The sequence below is a fragment of the Salmo salar genome, chromosome ssa05, assembly GCF_905237065.1.
Source record: "Salmo salar chromosome ssa05, Ssal_v3.1, whole genome shotgun sequence".
NCBI lineage: Eukaryota > Metazoa > Chordata > Actinopteri > Salmoniformes > Salmonidae > Salmo > Salmo salar.
Window position 1 is genome coordinate 2,497,055 of NC_059446.1, and position 17,333 is coordinate 2,514,387.

General features: G+C 45.0%; 1 protein-coding gene across 1 annotated transcript; it reads right to left on the reverse strand.

The window, feature by feature from the left end:
• Nucleotides 1-376: 376 nt before the first annotated feature.
• Nucleotides 377-10,271, reverse strand: LOC106604101 (gap junction alpha-3 protein). The gene is made up of 3 exons (XM_014198495.2): nucleotides 9,583-10,271; nucleotides 2,236-2,385; nucleotides 377-2,087 (listed from the first exon to the last, which is right to left on the reverse strand). Exons 2-3 carry the CDS (start codon nucleotides 2,362-2,364, stop codon nucleotides 1,077-1,079), a joined length of 1,140 nt encoding a protein of 379 aa, XP_014053970.1. The 5' UTR covers nucleotides 2,365-2,385; nucleotides 9,583-10,271; the 3' UTR covers nucleotides 377-1,076.
• Between the last annotated feature and the right edge of the window lie 7,062 nt (nucleotides 10,272-17,333).

Sequence of the window (17,333 nt, forward strand, 5' to 3'; positions counted from 1 at the left end):
TGCACTACAAAGAGCCCAAACCCTGTGGTTCCTAGTCCAAGGTAGTGTACCCTATGCTTCCTAGTCCAAGGTAGTGTACCCTATGCTTCCTAGTCCAAGGTAGTGTACCCTATGCTTCCTAGTCCAAGGTAGTGTACCCTATGGTTCCTAGTCCAAGGTAGTGTACCCTATGCTTCCTAGTCCAAGGTAGTGTACCCTATGCTTCCTAGTCCAAGGTAGTGTACCCTATGCTTCCTAGTCCAAGGTAGTGTACCCTATGGTTCCTAGTCCAAGGTAGTGTATCCTATAGAGAATAGGGTACCATTTGGGCCAGACTGTTAAAGTGCATCCAGGGTTATTATTCTTCGACATGTAGAAACAAATTAAACATGATATCTTCATTCAAACATGTTTTTACTTGGTCAAATGTTAAATAACATCCTTTTCCCCAAAGATAGCGTCTTTACTACAACACACATGTCAAATATTTCCTCTTATTCTTCAGAGTCTGAAATGTACAAACATTTTCAATAATAGTTGTTGTATTTAACGGGACGTAAATCCTTCTATCCCACGTAGAAACCAGGACCAGAAGGTTTTCTAAAAGAGTTTTTAAGACGTCGCGGTTCGTCATCTATTATGAAACCCATTTGTCCTTCATAGATCGTGTTTTTTTTTTACAAACGTAACAGTGGATTTATTTGTCGCTTCATAGATCGTGTTTTTTTTTTTACAAACGTAACAGTGGATTTATTTGTCCTTCATAGATCGTGTTTTTTTACAAACGTAACGTTCAAAGTTTATTTGTGTGTCCTACAAATGTCAATCCCCCCCCCCCCCAGTGAGTCAAAGCTCTGCTATCCACCAGGCCACCAGGGGGCAGGATGGCCTCGGGTCTGTTGGACACATCTGTGTCCCAAATGGCACCCTATTCCCTATATAGTGATCTACTTTGGACCGTCTCAGGCCTCGGTCAAAGGTAGTGCACTATATAGGGAATAGAGTGCCATTTGGGACAGAACCCTAAGAATGCCTTTCAAGCAACATAAGACCCACGGCAGGAACCTAAGACATCGTCACAGCAACCTAAGCCCCTCTCAGATCTTCAGATCGTCTATTCTGGTCTTGTTGTTGCCGTGTTTAGCAGCGCTGCGTCCAGCCCGGGCTAGTGATGGGGAACCTGGCTCCGATCCCCCCCACGTTTCTCCTCCGCCCTTCTTCCCTTTCAAGTCCCCCTCCTCTTCCGGCTGCCTGCTGCCACTCCTCTCCACCGCCAAGTTGTCCTTGTTCTGCTTGTAGGCTGCCTTGTTGTGGTAGGGCTGGTAGGTGGAGTCAGTCTCCTCAGATAGAGGGGACATGTTATAGCTGGGGACAGGAGGGTATGCTGACTGGACCTGCTTGGCTGGTTGGAGTTGGGGGTAGGCTGGCTGGCCTCCGTGGTAATGGTCGTAGCTGGGAGCGTACGGTACAGCCTCGTCCACCTCGCTGGGCTCCTTGGAGACAGAGTCTGAGCTCAGATCCTCTCGGTTGTACTTGATGCCCTGACGACACTTAGTGCACCCCAGGTGGTACATCTCTATCAGGTTGAGGAACAGAGACAAACTGGCCACTACTAGCATGAAGATGATAAAGATGGTTTTCTCTGTGGGACGGGAGATGTAGCAGTTGACCGTGTTGGGGCAAGGCGAGCGATCACAGGTGTACATGGGCTGCAGCTGGAAGCCATAGAGCAGGTACTGCATGACGATGAAGCCCACTTCGAACAGCGTCTTGAAGATGACGTTAAACACGTAGGTTCTCAGTAGTTCCCCCTTCAGTCGAACCCTACCCCTGTCGTCCCTCACCGGGGCCTTACAGGTCTTGGTTTCCAGCAAAGGTGGTTTGTCCCCGGCCCGCTCTGCGTCCTTCTCTCTCTGCTTCTGTTTCTCTTCCATCCTCACCAGGTGTAATATATGACCCAGGTAAATGAGGGTGGGCGTGGAGACAAATATGATCTGGAGGACCCAGAAGCGGACGTGAGAGATGGGGAAGGTGATGTCATAACAGACGTTCTCACATCCAGGCTGCTTGGTGTCGCAGGTGAACCCTGATTGCTCGTCTCCCCACACCTACCAGGAACACAATGGAAATAACAAGTTGCATTTTTTTTTTTAAATACAAAAATAATACATTTTACTGTGTTTATTGTTGTACTCCAATGGCTGACGCAATTCTAAACATATTTTTAAAGGTGTCAAATAACTTGGAATTATTCACCTTCTCTGCTGCGGCGCTCAGGACCAGGATCCTAAAGATGAAGAGGACGGTGAGCCAGACCTTTCCGACTACGGTGCTGTGTTCCTGGGCTTTCTCCAACAACTTCCCCAACAGATTCCAGTCTCCCATGGTAGAAGCAGATTACTGTGGCTGTAGGGAGGGACAGCGAAGGGGGAGAGAGAGGGACTAGTTAAAACATAGACAGCAGGTTCCAGTCCCCCCCCATGGAAGTGACAGATCAGAGCCCTGGCTGTAGGGCGAGAAAATTACTAGCTAACCACAGATCGCATATGTGGATGGACAGAGAGACTAGTTAATATGTCTGGAGGAGAGAGACTAGTTAATGTGTCTGGAGGATAGAGACTAGTTAATGTGTCTGGAGGAGAGAGACTAGTTAATGTGTCTGGAGGAGAGAGACTAGTTAATGTGTCTGGAGGAGAGAGACTAGTTAATATGTCTGGAGGAGAGAGACTAGTTAATGTGTCTGGAGGAGAGAGACTAGTTAATGTGTCTGGAGGAGAGAGACTAGTTAATGTGTCTGAAGGAGAGAGACTAGACTAGTTAATGTGTCTGGAGGAGAGAGACTAGTTAATATGTCTGGAGGAGAGAGACTAGTTAATGTGTCTGAAGGAGAGAGAGAGACTAGTTAATATATCTGGAGGAGAGAGAGAGAGACTAGTTAATGTGTCTGAAGGAGAGAGAGAGACTAGTTAATATATCTGGAGGAGAGAGACTAGACTAGTTAATGTGTCTGGAGGAGAGAGACTAGACTAGTTAATGTGTCTGGAGGAGAGAGACTAGACTAGTTAATGTGTCTGGAGGAGAGAGACTAGACTATTTTATTTATTTTATTTCACCTTTATTTAATCAGGTAGGCCAGTTGAGAACAAGTTCTCATTTACAACTGCGACCTGGCCAAGATAAAGCAAAGCAGTTCGACACATACAACAACAGAGTTACACATGGAGTAAAACATACATACAGTCAATAATACAATAGAACAAAAGAAAACAAAAAGTCTATATACAGTGAGTGCAAATTAGGTAAAATCAGGGAATTAAGACAATAAATAGGCCATGGTGGCGAAGTAATTACAATATGGCAATTAAACACTGGAATGGTAGATGTGCAGAAGATTAATGTGCAAGTAGAGATACTGGGGTGCAAAGGTGCAAGATAAATAATTAAATACAGTATGGGGATGAGGTAGGTAGATAGATGGGCTGTTTACAGATGGGCTATGTACAGGTGCAGTGATCTGTGAGCTGCTCTGACAGCTGGTGTTTAAAGTTAGTGAGGGAGATGGGAATCTCCAGCTTCAGTGATTTTTGTAGTTCGTTCCAGTCAGTGGCAGCAGAGAACTGGAAGGAAAGGCGGCCAAAGGAGGAATTGGCTTTGGGGATGACCAGTGAGACATACCTGCTGGAGCTCGTGCAACAGGTGGGTGCTGCTATGGTGACCAGCAAGCTGAGATAAGGTGGGGCTTTACCTAGCAGAGACTTGTAGATAACCTGTAGCCAGTGGGTTTGGCGACGAGTATGAAGCGAGGGCCAGCCAACGAGAGCATACAGGTCGCAATGGTGGGTAGTGTATGGGGCTTTGGTGACAAAACGAATAGCACTGTGATAGACTACAGCCAATTTGTTGAGTAGAGTGTTGGAGGCTATTTTATAGATGACATCACCCAAGTCGAGGATCGGTAGGATGGTCAGTTTTACGAGGGTATGTTTGGCAGCATGAGTGAAGGATGCTTTGTTGCGATATAGGAAGACGATTCTAGACTTAATTTTGGATTGGAGATGCTTAATGTGAGCCTGGAAGGAAAGTTTACAGTCTAACCAGACACCTAGGTATTTGTAGTTATCCACGTATTCTAAGTCAGAGCCGTCCAGAGTAGTGATGCTGGATGGGCGGGCAGGTGCGGGCAATGATCGGTTGAATTGCATGCATTTAGTTTTATTTGCATTTAAGAGCAGTTGGAGGCCACGGAAGGGGAGTTGTATGGCATTGAAGCTCGTCTGGAGGTTAGTTAACACAGTGTCCAAAGAAGGGCCAGAAGTATACAGAATGGTGTCGGCTGCGTAGAGGTGGATCAGAGAATCACCAGCAGCAAGAGCGACATCATTGAAGTACACAGAGAAAAGAGTCGAGAATTGAACCCTGCGGCACCCCCATAGACTGCCAGAAGTCCGGACAACATGCCCTCCGATTTGACACTCTGAACTCTATCAGAGAAGTAGTTGGTGAACCAGGAGAGGCAATCATTTGAGAAACCAAGGATGTTGATTCTGCCGATAAGAATGTGGTGATTGACAGAGTCGAAAGCCTTGGCCAGGTCGATGAATACAGCTGCACAGTAATGTCTCTTATCGATGGCGGTTATGATATCGTTAAGGACCTTGAGCGTGGCTGAGGTGCACCCATGACCGGCAATCTGAAACCAGATTGCATAGTGGAGAAGGTGCGGTGGGATTCGAAATGGTCGGTAATCTGTTTGTTGACTTGGCTTTTGAAGACCTTAGAAAGGCAGGGTAGCATAGATATAGGTCTGTAGCAGTTTGGGTCAACAGTTTCCCCCCCTCTGAAGAGGGGGATGACCGCAGCTGCTTTCCAATCTTTGGGAATCTCAGATGACACGAAAGAGATGTTGAACAGGCTAGTAATAGGGGTTGCAATAATTTCGGCAGATCATTTTAGAAAGAAAGGGTCCAGATTGTCTAGCCCGGCTGATTTGTAGGGGTCCAGATTTTGCAGCTCTTTCAGAACATCAGCTGACTGGATTTGGGAGAAGGAGAAATGGGGGAGGCTTGGGTGAGTTGCTGTGGGGGGTGCAGGGCTGTTGACCGCGGTAGGGGTAGCCTGGTGGAAAGCATGGCCAGCCGTAGGAAAATGCTTATTGAAATTCTCTATTATAGTTGATTTATCGGTGGTGACAGTGTTTCCTATCCTCAGTGCAGTGGGCAGCTGGGAGGAGGTGTTCTTATTCTCCATGGACTTTACAGTGTCCCAGAACTTTTTTGAGTTTGTGTTGCAGGAAGCAAATTTCTGCTTGAAAAAGCTAGCCTTGGCTTTTCTAACTGCCTGTGTATATTGGTTTCTAACATCGCTGAAAAGTTGTATATCACGGGGGCTGTTCGATGCTAATGCAGAACGCCACAGGATGTTTTTGTGCTGGTCAAGGGCAGTCAGGTCTGGAGAGAACCAAGGGCTATATCTGTTCCTGGTTCTACATTTCTTGAAAGGGACATGCTTATATAAGATGGAGACGAAGGCATTTAAAAAAAATAACCAGGCATCCTCGACTGACGGTATGAGGTCAATATCCTTCCAGGATACCCGGGCCAGGTCGATTAGAAAGGCCTGCTCACTGAAGTGTTTCGGGGAGCGTTTGACAGTGATGAGTGGAGGTCGTTTGACCGCAGACTCATTACGGATGCAGGCAATGAGGCAGTGATCGCTGAGATCTTTGTTGAAAACAGCAGAGGTGTATTTGGAGGGCGAGTTAGTTAGGATGACATCTATGAGGGTGCCCGTGTTTACAGATTTGGGGTTGTACCTGGTGGGTTCATTAATAATATCGTGTCTTTGGCTATGCCGGATTAAGTGATATGACATGCTATTTCTATAAAATCCTTTCTCTGTAATTAATATTACCTGATTGAGCTAATCATGTAAATGTAATTAACTAGAAAGTCGGGGCACCACGAAAGAGTGTTTATAGAGCTGTTATCTTCCGAATAAACTCTGAAAGACCTAGTAATATTTTACATCAATAGCAGTCAATATTAATCATCACCTTATTTCAGTCTCATCTGAAAGTTGTAAATTCTTGGTTATCTTCACGAACCCTGGTTAACAAGTTAAACCCAATTTTGTATTGCTGATTCAATTATTTATTGACTAAATACCTAACTAATCACACAGAATTACATATACACAGAATGCTAATTATGTCATACAGAAAACGTCCCTGGTGGACGGAACCTGTATGATGGCTTGTTACTCAAAGAGAGGGGGTTGGGCTTGAATGAAAGAGCGGGAAGACTTAGGATCAAAGAAACAGCAGCTATGCTATCGTAAATACAGAATCTTATGCATTCTAAATTACCGCCCATTTGGAAAAGGAAAATGCAATAAATATTTACTCTGAGCTGCGCTTCGGTAGATTGGTCGTAGATGCTGGCCGTGTTGGCCACTGATTGAGCAGGGCTCTAACCTTATGAAAACCCAATTCTCTAATTTGGAAGCTAAAATTACATTTAATCTTTTCACAAATAGCTTCATTTAAATTGCATTTAAATTGAACAACAATTTCATGTGAATCTGATAACTAGAATGTGTAGACTTTCCCAGATACAGTTTATGTCGTCCTGTCATCAGTCATAATGTCTCAGATGACAACCGAACTGACATCATATTCATTAAGTTCCAGGGCATATTTTCAACTGGTTCTATTACCGAAATATGGTTCCTTTCCCCCCACTTGTTTTATGTTCCCAGACTCTCTATGTTTAACAAAGGCTATTCAAGAGTCCTTCAGTAGAGTCAGAGAGAGAGAGGGAAGGGGGAAAGGTATTTATGGGGGGGTCATAAACCTTACCCACAGGCCAACGTCATGACAATAATTTGTGTGAGATTGAGGGCATCAAGCTTAGATTGTAGGATGGCCGGGGTGTTAAGCATGTCCCAGTTTAGGTCATCTAGCAGCAAGAGCGTTGAAGATAGATGGGGGGCAATCAGTTCACATACAGTGAGGGAAAAAAGTATTTGATCCCCTGCTGATTTTGTACGTTTGCCCACTGACAAAGAAATGATCAGTCTATCATTTCAATGGTAGGTTTATTTGAACAGTGAGAGACAGAATAACAACAAAAAATTCCAGAAAAACGCATGTCAGATGAGACCAAAATAGAGCTCTTTGGCATCAACTCAACTCGCCGTGTTTGGAGGAGGAGGAATGCTGCCTATGACCCCAAGAACACCATCTCCACCGTCAAACATGGAGGTGGAAACATTATGCTTTGGGGGTGTTTTTCTGCTAAGGGGACAGGACAACTTCACCGCATCAAAGGGACGATGGACGGGGCTATGTACCGTCAAATCTTGGTTGAGAACCTCCTTCCCTCAGCCAGGGCATTGAAAATGGGTCGTGGATGGGTATTCCAGCATGACAATGACCCAAAACACACGGCCAAGGCAACAAAGGAGTGGCTCAAGAAGAAGCACATTAAGGTCCTGGAGTGGCCTAGCCAGTCTCCAGACCTTAATCCCATAGAAAATCTGTGGAGGGAGCTGAAGGTTCGAGTTGCCAAACGTCAGCCTCGAAACCTTAATGACTTGGAGAAGATCTGCAAAGAGGAGTGGGACAAAATCCCCCCTGAGATGTGTGCAAACCTGGTGGCCAACTATAAGAAACGTCTGACCTCTGTGATTGCCAACACGGGATTTGACACCAAGTACTAAGTCATGTTTTGCAGAGGGGTCAAATACTTATTTCCCTCATTAAAATGCAAATCAATTTATAACATTTTTGACATGCGGTTTTCTGGATTTTTTGTTGTTGTAATTCTGTCTCTCACTGTTCAAATAAACCTACCATTAAAATTATAGAGTGATCATTTCTTTGTCAGTGGGCAAACGTACAAAATCAACAGGGGATCAAATACTTTTTCCCCCCTCACTGTATGGTGTCCAGAGCACAGCTGGGGGCAGAGGGGGCCTATAGCTGGCGGCATCGGTGATAGACTTGTTTTTAGAGAGGTGGATTTTTAAAAGTAGTGTCGAGTGTCCTGTCCCTGGCTTTCAATAAACTGACTCACAGCAGGAGGACCAAGATCTCTGTGTGTGTCTTGTGTGTGTGTGTGTGTGTGTGTGTGTGTGTGTGTGTGTGTGTGTGTGTGTGTCTTCACACCTCTGACTACAGGGCAGGTAGTGACACTGAAAGGTTTATATTACATATAGGATCGGGTATATTTGGAGTGTGGACAGGGGGACAGCAGGTTGTAGCCAGGGATAGTATAGAGAGAGGCCTGCGTGTGTCTAGAGACTAAAGCCAGTCTAACAGTCGTTACAGACTGCTACTGGATATGATCCATGACTGAGTTTGGACTGTAATCAACAGGTCTAACAGTGGAATCAGCTGGTGAGATTGGGATGCTACTCTACGGTGTGGGAAAGAGCAACAGTTAATGACCATATCCTCTTCTGGAATACAACCATAACACCAATGACCATATCTTCTTCTGGAATACAACAATAACACTAATGACCATATCTTCTTCTGGAATACAACAATAACACTAATGACCGTATCCTCTTCCGGAATACAACAATAACACTAATGACCATATCTTCTTCTGGAATACAACAATAACACTAATGACCGTATCCTCTTCTGGAATACAACCATAACACTAATGACCGCATCCTCTTCTGGAATACAACAATAACACTAATGACCGTATCCTCTTCTGGAATACAACAATAACACTAATGACCATATCCTCTTCTGGAATACAACAATAACACTAATGAGCGTATCCTCTTCTGGAATACAACAATAACACTAATGACCATATCCTCTTCTGGAATACAACAATAACACTAATGAGCGTATCCTCTTCTGGAATACAACCATAACACTAATGACCGTATCCTCTTCTGGAATACAACAATAACACTAATGACCATATCCTCTTCTGGAATACAACAATAACACCAATGACCGTATCCTCTTCTGGAATACAACCATAACACTAATGACCGTATCCTCTTCTGGAATACAACAATAACACTAATGACCGTATCCTCTTCTGGAATACAACCATAACACTAATGACCATACCTGCATATTACTTTTCAATACTGGGGTTCATTCAGAGTTCTCAACTCTTTACAACACTGTATTCATTTACATCTTATAAAAGTTACTCATTTGGAGTAACAATTCCCCCTCTCGAATAATGAGAATTACTAGAGGATAAAATATATGTTTCAGAATGATTCACAATATATTTCAAACTGATTTTCATATTTGGTATACGGGAGGACTCTTACCATGATGTATGTTGTGTTTCTGTGTTACTGGGCCAAGTCCGCACCTTTCTGGGTTACTGGGCAAAGTCCCCACCTTTCTGGGTTACTGGGCCAAGTCCCCACCTTTCTGGGTTACTGGGCCAAGTCCCCACCTTTCTGGGTTACTGGGCCAAGTCCCCACCTTTCTGGGTTACTGGGCCAAGTCCCCACCTTTACTTTGAAACTACATATTTTCACTCCATCCTAACAGTATCACACACAACAATCCAGAGTGGAAGACTGAAACAGGAAGTAGAATATGGAAGTACCTACCTTGTCAGTCTACTGTCCCCAGAAGAGTAACTCCCTGTGGGACTGAGACCATGTGGTTCCCCTCGTAGCCTCCTTCCTTCTGTGTCTCTCCCTCCTCCCCCCGTCCCTCTCTCTCTCTCTCCAACCCAGTGAGGCCTATGTAGCTGGTTGCTCTTCTCCGCTGTCTCTCTCCTGTCCAGGTCTCAGCAGATGAAATGCCCTTGAATGGACAGGAAACACCAGACCAGCTCACCGCTGACCACAACAAGACAAGGCCGTTCCACACTACGGGACACACTCCTGTCTTCGCTCCTAGAGTTCCTCTCCGACCCTCTCTCTCTGTCTTCGCTCCTAGAGTTCCTCTCCGACCCCCTCTCTCCCTGTCTTCGCTCCTAGAGTTCCTCTCCGATCCCCTCTCTCCCTGTCTTCACTCCTAGAGTTCCTCTCCGATCCCCTCTCTCCCTGTCTTCGCTCCTAGAGTCCCTCTCCGACCCTCTCTCTCCCTGTCTTCACTCCTAGAGTTCCTCTCCGACCCTCTCTCTCCCTGTCTACACTCCTAGAGTTCCTCTCCGACCCTCTCTCTCCCTGTCTTCGCTCCTAGAGTCCCTCTCCGACCCTCTCTCTCCCTGTCTTCACTCCTAGAGTTCCTCTCCGACCCTCTCTCTCCCTGTCTACACTCCTAGAGTTCCTCTCCGACCCTCTCTCCCTGTCTTCACTCCTAGAGTTCCTCTCCGACCCTCTCTCTCCCTGTCTTCACTCCTAGAGTTCCTTTCCGACCCCCTCTCTCCCTGTCTTCACTCCTAGAGTTCCTCTCCGACCCTCTCTCTCCCTGTCTTCACTCCTAGAGTTCCTCTCCGACCCTCTCTCTCTCCCTGTCTTCACTCCTAGAGTTCCTCTCCGACCCTCTCTCTCTCCCTGTCTTCACTCCTAGAGTTCCTCTCCGACCCTCTCTCTCCCTGTCTTCACTCCTAGAGTTCCTCTCCGATCCCCTCTCTCTCCCTGTCTTCACTCCTAGAGTTCCTCTCCGACCCTCTCTCTCTCCCTTCCAACCAGCAAAACACCACTGCTACTGATACTGCTGCTAGCCAAGAGCAACTCTCCCTCCCTCTATCCCCTCCCTCTATCCCCCAGGGTTACATTTGGCCCAGGGCTGAGGGCACTCTCTAACGTCAGCTATGGGAGCCCCTGGCCCAACTCCCCAGCCTGTCGAGGTGATTGACAGGGCAGCTGGCCAATAAGCTTGACTTTCTGGTCTGTCTGGCATCAAGTGCAGCTCAGTGCTAAATATAGGGGAAGGGTGTCTCTGTCACTGTGGTGTAGGAGGGCAGGGGGCATGACTTCATGTGTGTGTCCCTAATGGCACTCTATTCCCTATATAGTGCACTACTTTAGACCAGAGCCCTATGGCAGCCTATTCCCTATATAGTGCACTACTTTAGACCAGAGCCCTATGGCAGCCTATTCCCTATATAGTGCACTACTTTAGACCAGAGCCCTATGGCAGCCTATTCCCTATATAGTGCACTACTTTAGACCAGAGCCCTATGGCACCCTATTCCCTATATAGTGCACTACTTTAGACCAGAGCCCTATGGCACCCTATTCCCTATATAGTGCACTACTTTAGACCAGAGCCCTATGGCACCCTATTCCCTATATAGTGCACTACTTTATACCAGAGCCCTATGGATCCCTATTCCCTATATATATATAGTGCACTACTTTATACCAGAGCCCTATGGGTGACCAGAGCCCTATGAGCACTACATTTGTAAATAGTGCACTACATTTGGAACAAGGTGCCATTTGGGGACACAGCTTTGGAGAAGAGCAGCCGTTCAGGTCCTGAAGCCACCAATGACAGGCAGGCGAAGAATGTTAAAGCCACCAATGACGGGGGAATAACAGGACTCCGGGAAGGCTGCTATAGGGAGCGCTGCTAAACACAGACGACATCTACATGGATATACTGTACACTAGGACGTGAAACCAGAGGTTGGGATCTAGAACAAACATACCGCTACTGACACTTTGCAATGTCAGTCAATGTTATAAAGCATGTTAACACATCATTTGTTCAAATCATTGTGGATTTTATTCCTTAATGTACAGTAATATATATATATATAATATGGATTAGGGTTGCAAAATTCCGTTTACTTTCCCCAAATTCCCAGAAATCCTGTTTTTAGAATTCCAGGAATCAAGACGGAATAAGCAGGAAATCTGGTATCCTCCAGCTGTAACGATGTGCGCAGAGAGTCAGGAAACAAGTTCAGGGAGGGAGTGTTTTAATAAAATAAACACACTGTAATACACAAACAAGAAACACGAACAACGCACAGACATGACACAGAAACAACTACCCCTGGGGAAGGAACCAAAGGGAGTGACATATACAGGAAGGAACCAAAGGGAGTGACATATACAGGGAAGGAACCAAAGGGAGGACATATACAGGAAGGAACCAAAGGGAGTGACATATACAGGGAAGGAACCAAAGGGAGTGACATATACAGGGAAGGAACCAAAGGGAGTGACATATACAGGGAAGGAACCAAAGGGAGTGACATATACAGGAAGGAACCAAAGGGAGTGACATATACAGGGAAGGAACCAAAGGGAGTGACATATACAGGGAAGGAACCAAAGGGAGTGACATATACAGGGAAGGAACCAAAGGGAGTGACATATACAGGGAAGGAACCAAAGGGAGGGACATATACAGGGAAGGAACCAAAGGGAGTGACATATACAGGGAAGGAACCAAAGGGAGGGACATATACAGGGAAGGAACCAAAGGGAGGGACATATACAGGGAAGGTCGTCAGGGAGGTGATGGAGTCCAGGTGATGTGTCATAATGCGCGTAACGATGGCGACAGGTGTGCGTAACGATGGCGACAGGTGTGCGTAACGATGGCGACAGGTGTGCGTAACGATGGCGACAGGTGTGCGTAACGATGCCGACAGGTGCGCGTAACGATGGCGACAGGTGCGCGTAACGATGGCGACAGGTGCGCGTAACGATGGCGACAGGTGCGCGTAACGATGGCGACAGGTGCGCGTAACGATGGCGACAGGTGCGCGTAACGATGGTGACAGGGGCGCGTAACGATGGCGACAGGTGCGCGTAACGATGGCGACAGGTGCGCGTAACGATGGCGACAGGTGCGCGTAACGATGGCGACAGGTGCGCGTAACGATGGCGACAGGTGTGCGCCATAACGAGCAGCCTGGTTACCCAGAGGCCAGAGAGGGAGTGTTTTTTCTCCACAGTAGATGAACATTTAATAACTAAAGCAGAAATAAAGAGCTGCTGTACAGCTGAACGACAAGCAATTCAATATCTTTATAATTCTTGTAATTTTACTGTACAACAAAATAAATTTAGCCTTTTATGAGAACAATGTGTATGATTTAAATTATAAACTGGAAACTAGACAGGAATAGAGAGGAGAATAATTATATTACAGTACAATAACTTTTCTACATTAAATATGAAAAATAAATAATATTATACAAATAAAATGATTTAATGGCATAAAAAAAAAAACTGTAGGTAAATGACAAATGGCAGCAGCCGGTTTTCAAAAGAATCAAAAACCAGGATGTTATTGGCTAATCTACTTTGCCTGGCAACGCCCACACCTGAAGAAAGAAAAAATGTATTCTCTCTCTAATCTTGCCTCTTCATAGGTTCCACTGCACATCATGTGACTTCTCAACAATGACACCATTTCTGGGCAGATCCAGAATAATGACCCGTTCAAACTCAGTTCATTGTGTTGAGATGACTGATGTTTAACATGTCTGAGTATCTAGAAACACCAATCGGTAACATGTTGAGATGACTGATGTTTAACATGTCTGAGTATCTAGAAACACCAATCGGTAACATGTTGAGATGACTGATGATTCTTAAAGAAAAATCACAGAAATGTTTTATTACGCAGATAATAGCTTATTTCTCTAAAATGTTGTGCACCAATTTGTTTACATCCCTGTTAGCGAGCATTTCTCCCTTGACAAGATAATCCATCCACCTGACAGGTGTGGCATATCAAGAAGCTGATTAAACAGCATGATCATTACACAGGTGCACCTCGTGCTGGGGGAGACAATAAAAGGCCACTCTAAAATGTGCCGTTTTGTCACACAACACAATGCCACAGATGTCTCAAGTTTTGAGGGAGCGTGGAATTGGCATACTGACTACAGGAATGTCCACCAGAGCTGAAGCCAGAGAATTTAATGCTAATTTCTCTACCATAAACCTTCTCCAACGTCGTTTTAGAGAATTTAATATGAATTTCTCTACCATAAGCCACCTCCAACGTTCTTTTAGAGAATTTAGCAGTACGTCCAACCGGACTCACAACCACAGACCACCTGTAACCACACCAGCCCAGGACCTCCACATCCGGCTTCTTCACCTGCAGGATCATCTGGGGGGGGATACTGAGAAGTATTTATGTCTGTAATAAAGCTCTTTTGTGGGGAAAAACTAATTTTGATTGGCTTGGGCCCCTGCTCCCCAGTGGGTGGGCCAATGCCCAGTCATCTGTGAAATCCATAGATTCGGGCCAAATACATTTTTCTAAAAGTGAAATTGTTGCATGTTGCGTTTTATATATTTGTTCAGTATAGTACTGGTCTGAGAAGATAGAAACACTGTGACTAACGCCGATAGGGAGGAGGTCAGAGACCTGACCGTGTAGTTCCAGGACAACAACTTCTCCCTCAATGTGATCAAGACAAAGGAGATGATTGTGGACTACAGGAAAAGGAGGACCGAGCACGCCCCCGTTCTCATCGACGGGGCTGTAGTGGAGCAGGTTGAGAGCTTCAAGTTCCTTGGTGTCCACATCACCAACAAACTAACATCGTCCAAGCACACCAAGACAGTCGTGAAGAGGCCACGACAAAACCTATTCCCTCTTTTCCCCCTCAGGAGACTAAAAAGATTTGGCATGGGTCCTCAGATCCTCAAAAGGTTCTACAGCTGCACCATCGAGAGCATCCTGACGGTTGCATCACTCCCTGGTATGGCAACTGCTCGGCCTCTGACCGCAAGGCACTACAGAGGGTAGTGCGAATGGCCCAGTACATCACTGGGGCCAAGCTTCCTGCCATCCAGAACCTCTATACCAGGCGGTGTCAGAGGAAGACCCATGAAATGGTCAAAGACTCCAGTCACCCAAGTCATAGACTGTTCACTCTGCTACCGCACGGCAAGCGGTACCGGAGCGCCAAGTCTAGGTCCAAGAGGCTTCTAAACAGCTTCTACCCTCAAGCCATAAGACTCCTGAACATCTAATCAAATGGCTACCCAGACTATTTGCATTGCCCCCCCACCCTTCTACGCTGCTGCTACTCTCTGTTATTATCTATGCATAATCACTTTAATAACTCTACCTACATGTACATATTACCTCGACACCGGTACCCCCTGTATATAGCCTCCACATTGACTCTGTACCGGTACCCCTTGTATATAGCCTCCACATTGACTCTGTACCGGTACCCCCTGTATATAGCCTCCACATTGACTCTGTACCGTAATGCCCTGTATATAGCCTCCACATTGACTCTGTACCGTAACACCCTGTATATAGCCTCCACATTGACTCTGTACCGGTACCCCCTGTACATAGCCTCCACATTGACTCTGTACCGGTACCCCCTGTATATAGCCTCCACATTGACTCTGTACCGGTACCCCTGTATATATCCTCCACATTGACTCTGTACCGGTACCCCCTGTATATAGCCTCCACATTGACTCTGTACCGGTACCCCCTGTATATAGCCTCCACATTGACTCTGTACCGGTAACCCCTGTATATAGCCTCCACATTGACTCTGTACCGTAATGCCCTGTATATAGCCTCCACATTGACTCTGTACCGTAATGCCCTGTATATAGCCTCCACATTGACTCTGTACCGTAATGCCCTGTATATAGCCTCCACATTGACTCTGTACCGTAATGCCCTGTATATAGCCTCCACATTGACTCTGTACCGTAATGCCCTGTATATAGCCTCCACATTGACTCTGTACCGGTAATCCCCTGTATATAGCCTCCACATTGACTCTGTACCGGTACCCCCTGTATATAGCCTCCACATTGACTCTGTACCGGTACCCCCTGTATATAGCCTCCACATTGACTCTGTACCGGTACCCCCTGTATATAGCCTCCACATTGACTCTGTACCGGTACCCCCTGTATATAGCCTCCACATTGACTCTGTACCGGTACCCCCTGTATATAGCCTCCACATTGACTCTGTACCGGTACCCCCTGTATATAGCCTCCACATTGACTCTGTACCGGTACCCCCTGTATATAGCCTCCACATTGACTCTGTATCGGTACCCCCTGTATATAGCCTCCACATTGACTCTGTACCGTAATGCCCTGTATATAGCCTCCACATTGACACTGTACCGTAATGCCCTGTATATAGCCTCCACATTGACTCTGTACCGGTACCCCCTGTATATAGCCTCCACATTGACTCTGTACCGGTACCCCCTGTATATAGCCTCCACATTGACTCTGTACCGGTACCCCCTGTATATAGCCTCCACATTGACTCTGTACCGGTACCCCCTGTATATAGCCTCCACATTGACTCTGTACCGGTACCCCCTGTATATAGCCTCCACATTGACTCTGTACCGGTACCCCCTGTATACAGCCTCGTTACTGTTATTTACTGCTGCTCTTAAATTATTTGTTATTCTTATCTCTTACCTTTTTTTTGTTGTTGTATTTTCTTAAAACATTGTTGGTTATGGGCTTGTAAGTAAGCAGTTCACTGTAAGGTCTACACCTGTAGTATTCGGCGCATGTGACAAATACGATTTGATTTTGATTTGCACAACGTAAAGACTATGAGATGCTGTGAGCCGTAACCACAACAACAGGTTTAGTTTGCAGCTGAGGATGTTGTCGTGTAAACATCCTCATAATATTCTGAGTACTGCAGCAAATAACATTATAATGTGGGATATGAACATATCACTGTAATGTGGGATATGAACATATCATATATAACACTATAATGTGGGATATGAACATATCATATATAACAGAATAATGTGGGATATGAACCTATCATATATAACACTATAATGTGGGATATGAACATATCATATATAACACTATAATGTGGGATATGAACATATCATATATAACACTGTAATGTGGGATATGAACATATCACTATAATGTGGGATATGAACATATCATAAATAACACTATAATGTGGGATATGAACATATCACTATAATGTGGGATATGAACATATCATATATAACACTATAATGTGGGATATGAACATATCATATATATCACTATAATGTGGGATATGAACATATCATATATATCACTATAATGTGGGATATGAATATATCATATATAACACTATAATGTGGGATATGAACATATCATATATAACACTATAATGTGGGATATGAACATATCATATATAACACTGTAATGTGGGATATGAACATATCATATATAACACTATAATGTGGGATATGAACATATCATATATATCACTATAATGTGGGATATGAACATATCATATATAACACTATAATGTGGGATATGAACATATCATATATAACACTATAATGTGGGATATGAACATATCATATATATCACTATAATGTGGGATATGAACATATCATATATAACACTATAATGTGGGATATGAACATATCATATATAACACTATAATGTGGGATATGAAC

Bases quoted from the DNA above. Each gene is read 5' to 3' on its own strand.
- LOC106604101 (XM_014198495.2), bottom strand. From the start codon at position 2,364: ATGGGAGACTGGAATCTGTTGGGGAAGTTGTTGGAGAAAGCCCAGGAA. The intron at 2,088-2,235 runs GTGAATAATTCC...TGTTCCTGGTAG, and splicing joins TGAGCGCCGCAGCAGAGAAG to GTGTGGGGAGACGAGCAATC.